Below are 6,500 nucleotides of genomic sequence, written 5' to 3'. Positions count from 1 at the left end.
GTATTGCAAGAGATGTATTGGGTCAGCTAGGTAGGCTTCAAATGTTTTAGTTCTCTGGATATATGTTTCTGTCCTTGTTCGAGACTATTGGCAACTTGTGTAATTTGGAAGCGGTTTTCTCTGGTAGTTCTGCTAGCATTCGAAGCCTTTTGTTTCTTTTGAAAAGATTGAATAACTCTTTTGTAGTTCGAGCTTTAAGTCTTTCCTTTTCATTGGGTCAGTTTCAGCAAGTCAATTTCTCCATTTCTTAGTGCTTGTCATCGTTTATGTTTTGGTTGTTGTTGATGTTTTATTAGAGGTGTTGGTTCATTCCATTAATTATGATGCCTATGTATGGTCCTTGTTTAGATCCAAAGTCATTTTATTGGATTGTCTGTGTGTAGGCTTATTTTTGAACTGGTTTGGGGATTATTGTAGGGCTGGGGTTTGGATTGTATGTTGTAAGAGTTTTTGTGTATTAGATCCCTACCACCTCGTACACTCTTTTTCCTCCATTCAGGATTAGAGAAGTTTTTTAATGAGGTCCTTGAGTTGGTGTACTTTATAATCCTTCATAATACAAAGTACCCTCTTTCAAAAAAAACTATGAATTTTATCAATCATATTATTAAAATATTAAAATGACTTCAATCAACTCACCAAATTAATAGAATTACAATGAGGATTGAATGTATAATTATACAAATTTGCTTAATTATTACATCCAATAATGCAAGGAAAATAAATACATTAAAAATAACATTACCTAAAAGTGTGAGTAATGTTCTTTTAGAAAAACAAAGTTCCTAAAAGATTAAATCAAAAGTAAAATTAACAATCAATTTATATGTGAAAAGTCAATTTTCGATATTGATGTGTCTTTAATAGTATTTTCCGAGAAACTGATTTTCTAGAAATGTTGGGGAAGAAAATTTTGGAAAAACAAACGTTTTTTTTTATGATTTCGAGCGATAAAACCACACTTACGTACCAATCCATCATTTTCAGCGTCTCATGTCTAACACCTCTATAAATAAATAATCAATCGGTCAAATCTTCAAAAGTGTTCACTGTGCCCACAAATCTAAGAATTACAAGAAGATGGCCGTAAGGTACTTTAGAGTTCTTTTTTTGTTTATTGATTTCCGAGATAATTGTATTGACGGCCGATGTTCGAATTTACAGTGCAGGTGACTTGGGGACAATGCATGCAATTTTAAGCTTCCCAATAGGTGCCTTCGTGCCCTTTCTGCTACTCAAATACTTCAACAAACCCAATGCTTCTCCATTCGACGACAACACCGCCACGATATTGGCCTTTTACATCGCTACGTTAACGTACGTTGCAGCCATGGCGACCGAGTTCATGCTACGAACTGACGACATCGAATGCCCCAACATCATCGCTGCTATCGCTCGCTTATCTGCACCCTTTGCATCCATTTCACTCGTGAGCATACCTTTCCCGTCCCTCGGGTCGTTCCTGATGATCGTATGGTGTGGTTTCTTTGTTAAGTTAGCACTGGTCGACTCGTACCGAGAGGTGTTCGAACTGGCCTGCGATTCAGCTCGATGTGTGTCTCATCTGATTCGAATTAAGATGTTACGTCGTAGCGAAGTTGAGAAAGAAGAGGTCGATGACGACCGGGCATCTGCTGCTAATGGTACTGTCGACTCTATCGTTTGACGATCAACAGCTCATGTATATAGTACATATTGCTTCTATTTTCACGTATATTACAATTTCATTAATCATCGTGTAAGTATTTTAGCTTGTACGTTTCCTTTTGGTGATGCCAGTGTATTTTGGCTTCTATTTTGTAACTTGGAATGTACAGCTACATATTTTATTTTTAATATATACTCAATATTTTGTAATTAATACGTTTGTTGATATAAAATTATTTTTTATTATTAGGATTATACGAGTATAACTATAGATGTATATAAATTGGTAAAAATACATACTTATAGAGAAATTTTATTAGTTTTAACTTAAATAAAATGAATAAAATTTATATGTATAAATAAGTGTACTGAGGTTGTGTTGTTCATGTGCTGGATGTAAGGAGTGAATCTTAATGTGTTTTAGTGATAATCCTTGAGAGGGTGGGTTATCCCATATTCCCATGAAAGCAACCAAGACAAGTCCATTACTATTAATTACATGCTTTTGAAGAATAAATGTTGATTATCCTTCAAATTTTATTAGGGTAATCATATATTTTATACATTAAGCTTAGTACATGTATTAATGTGTATATATATACACATTATACGTATGGTATTTTTACTTTACCGAGAATACTTCTTCATATATCTAATATAGAATGATATAATAGGGAAGCTATTTGCTGTCATTCCAAAAGTCTGTTGGAGACTTCCCACAGTTGTCGTACCAATCGGGCATTGCCATCGACGAAGGAATATCGAGTAGCCCGGAGTAGTCTTCTTGCGTAGCGTTGAGCCCTTGGTCTGTTGCTGTTTCTTCTTTTGCTATGAATCCCACATCGGTTGAAAGAAGAAAAAGTGCAACAGAAATAGTCAGAATCAAAGTAGAAATGGTGGCATTTAAAAGGTTAAAAATTCACTATAAAAAGGTTCCTAAACAATGACAACCCCACTTTGGCCTCTTTTCTTTCCCTATCTTAGACAATAATGCATATTATCACCATATTTGAACTTCAATTATTAACCTCCATCTTGCATTAAAAGTCTGTTTCATGGACTGACCTGAAGCTAGACCCTCGGAGCTGGTACTGAATCCGACCATACATGTTGGCCGCCGTGTGATATCGTCTTTGTCGGCAGCCAAAAGTTGAGCCTCCTCCAGCATATCATCCAGCAAGCCACAAAAAGGGATACTCAAAATCTTATTGCTGTCATTGTTGTTGTTATTATTCTGATCAAAGGTAACTTCTGAATTCCCATCTAGGGACAAAAAATGGTTCGAAGGGAGCTCGTCGTTCCTTTTAGATGGAGAAGTAAATTCCGGAGTCGATATGAACTGTACGGTATCGAAATGGTGTTGATCGGCGAGGATCCTTGAAGACGAAGTAAGATCGAGTGTGATCGGATCCAAAGAATATGAAGGGGAAGGGTAGTGTGGGGATGTCAATGGAGTACTAGTACCACCAAAGGTTGATGCAAAATTATGGGGATCGAAAAATGAATTCTTCTGCAAAGGAGGATGTTGTAACATAAAGCTCGAACCAGTACTGCCGCTGCCACTGCCGTTATTGACAACAACATCATTGTTACTTTCGCTTACATTGAGTCTCAACCGCTTGTATCGCATCGGTAGCTGAAGTGGAGGGGTTGCTCTAGGGAAGAAGAAATCTGAGGAGACAGTATTATTGTTATTATGACCGCCATTGCTAGAATTGATGTTGTTATTACAAGTATTTGATGTTGAAGAATCAAATAGAGGGAGAGTCGAAAATGCAGGCCCATGGGGAGATTGAAATGGGGACACATGTGTTGAAGGTGAAGGGTTAGGAAGTGGGGGTGGTGTCGAAACCGTGGCCGGACTACGGAGATATGGCAGTTCCGAATGCGGGCTATAGAGTATGTGAGACGTTGACCGATTGATATGGAGAGGGTGCGATTGCATTGACATAGAACCATGGAGATTCGGCGACGAGGATGGCCTCGGGGTTTGGAAGGAGAATGAATAGGTCGATGTGCCTGTAGGGGATGCAATCGGCGTCGCCGGCAGCGAACGGTGCTGGTTTTGTTGATGTTGGGAAAGCAAGGGTTGGATATCAGGAGGGTATAATGGGAGGCCTCGACGTTGCCTTCTCTTGACTCGTGTGTTCCAATAATTCTTGATTTCATTATCTGTTCTTCCTGGGAGCTAGATTGCATCAATGGAAGAAAAAAAAGTAAACAAAAAAGCAAGAAATTAATAACAGATTATTACTCATAAAGTCATAATTAGATAAGCTATAATAAAAAAAATCCAGATTCAAAGCTATTAAAAAATAGCTAGAAAATTCAGAAACTGAAACAACAAACAAAACATATCATACTACAGGAAGTAAATTAATCAGCTAGACATTTACCGTCGAAATTCTAGAAAAAAAAATGAACAACGACCAAAATGCAGACACTGACTGAAGTTCATGCTGATGAAATGAGGATGATAACTTTTAAAGCAAGAAATCAACAAAGAAGATGAACAAAAAGCATAAACAAGATCGAATAACAAAAACACAGTTTCATTTTCCATGAAAGAAAATCAAAATGTACACGTGAAAATGACTTTTTTTAAGAAGGAGAATGAAGAAGAAACGATGACCGTTCTTTGACGTGTTTACCTGAGTAGCCATGCGAGCCCACTTGTTACCCATTTTAGCATGCAACTCGATAATGATTCTTTCTTCTTCAGGAGAAAAGGCTCCTTTTTTCAAGTTCGGCCTTAAATGGTTAGCCCATCGTAGCCTACAACTCTTCCCACAACGTGCCAACTCTGTGTTCTTTTGCAACGCATTCCAGTTCCCTTCACCGTGACTCCTCACGTACTCGGCCAATATAGCATCCTCCGCCGCCGTCCACGGTCCCTTTTTCAAGATTACACCGCCTTCTTCGCTGCCGTTGTTGTTCAACCCCACACCGCCCTCGTTTTGTCTACAAACTTGGTTGTTTCCGCCCATCATCATCATCTTCCGCTTCCGCTTTATATGATGCTAACTAATAAATAAGACAAAAGGGAGACAAAAGGGACAAAAAACCCAAGTCTTTGTCATTAGTTACATCGAAGGAACTCAATGACATAAGTCTGGTTCTGTCTTTTTGTTTGTTTTGAGGTTGTCTTGTGAAGACAAAGCCTCTGCATGTCAAAGGAGGGGTTAGAGCCTTAGCTAAGAGCTTAGAGATTTTTTTTGTTAGAGTTAATTCAATGGTAGGCCATAATAGGCGGCTTTATTTCTCATTACAATGGAAGTCTACAGCTTATTTGTTCTGGTTTTTCCCTATGGTTTTTTTACAGCAAGGAAATGACTTCATTTTGGGTTTTTATCTTAAACATATTAGTAATTTACCTCTAACTATGAGGTGGAATTTTTCCGTTTGGTAATTCTAATTACTGGTCAATCAAAGGGGCAGCAATAGGTTTTGACCTTATTAATAATGATGATTTTTTTTTACAATTATTATTGATGAAATTTCTATCATCTATTGTGTGATATATTATCATTTATTACATAAGCATGATATGATGTTGGTTTAGTTTTTATAATATTCAATCTATTGACTCACAGTAAAAAAATAATTATAAAAATATTTTTTTATTTATAATATTAATATTTAAATATTATGTGTTATTTAAGTGACCTATATAAGACTAGTCCCTGTAGTATAATATTTTCTATTTTGACTTTTAAAGAATTTTTTATATAAAAATAAAATTGTTTTTTAAAATTTATAAAAATTCAATTTTGTAACATAAATATCATGTAAAAAATAAAAAATAACTATAAATACAAATACATTTTAAAAAATTGTCAGAATATGACTTATAACCTATTAATAAATTGAAAAGAAAATACTTAAATCAAGTCTAAAGCACTTACCAAAAGTCTACCAACACCAACAACCAAAAATAAAAACTTCCTCAAATTCATTAAAAAACCTCTATAAAAAATCAACTACTATATAATATCAAATAAGGAAAAAATTAATCCATTAAAAATAATTAAGAAAACTCTATAAAAATATAAACTACAATATAATATAACGAGATAAGATATCAGATTTAGTAAAAAATATAAGTTTAAATTTTAAAATAAATAAGAAAACTTAATTTGAAAGGATTTATCTTCTTAATAAATTTCTGTATTAATCTGAATTAGTTGATCGACAAATCGAATATTGATAATATTAAAAAATTTATGAAGAAAACAACACATGGTCTAACACGTTTTCAGTTTAATATATATATATATATATTATGGTTTAAGCTACATGAACGTGTGCGAATGTGGAGCTGAAAATTAGAATCGTAATTTCTGTTCTGCCCACCAACTTTGACCCAGCTCCCTAAAGCAAAAGGTCAATGCCATCGACCCTTTATAAATGCGTAGACAGGGAAAAGCCATGAACAATAATAGCTTCTTCCTTGGAGCATAAACTTTGATCTCCCATGGCTTTGCTCCAAAACATCTTTGGTTGTTTCACAGAATCCTCATATTCAAAATATATATGCCATGGCGATGTTTGCGTTCTGAGGAATCAGAAGAAATCCTGGAAGAAGACGACGAATAAACCGAAGCAAAGCAACCGCAATTTCTTCACCATTCTTTCCTCCATAAGAGCTTCAACGACCTAACAAACCTTTAGCTATGGCTTTTATATATACATATGTCAGTGTAGAGGGGTATTTGTACGTACATTTCTTGTTTTATGTCTGGGTTGTTTATTTTGATAGGTAAGAAACGTTGGAGGTTTCTTAGTTCTTCTTAAGCATTGTTCCCAGATTCAATTGTTAGAAAAGATTATATATATATATTTATGATTTCAAT

At 35.2% G+C, this 6,500-nt stretch overlaps 1 protein-coding gene across 1 annotated transcript; it reads right to left on the bottom strand.

Moving 5' to 3' along the window:
• Positions 1-2,326: 2,326 nt before the first annotated feature.
• LOC120202392 (transcription factor MYB97-like) lies at positions 2,327-4,643 on the bottom strand. The gene is made up of 3 exons (XM_039202822.1): positions 4,299-4,643; positions 2,713-3,835; positions 2,327-2,475 (listed from the first exon to the last, which is right to left on the bottom strand). The coding sequence occupies exons 1-3, from the start codon at positions 4,641-4,643 to the stop codon at positions 2,327-2,329; spliced, it is 1,617 nt and encodes a 538-aa protein (XP_039058753.1).
• Between the last annotated feature and the right edge of the window lie 1,857 nt (positions 4,644-6,500).

The sequence above is a fragment of the Hibiscus syriacus genome, unplaced genomic scaffold, assembly GCF_006381635.1.
Source record: "Hibiscus syriacus cultivar Baekdansim isolate YM2019G1 unplaced genomic scaffold, ASM638163v2 tig00008706_pilon, whole genome shotgun sequence".
NCBI lineage: Eukaryota > Viridiplantae > Streptophyta > Magnoliopsida > Malvales > Malvaceae > Hibiscus > Hibiscus syriacus.
Note: the sequence above shows the minus strand (reverse complement) of the source record. Positions and strands in the feature narration are given on the sequence as shown.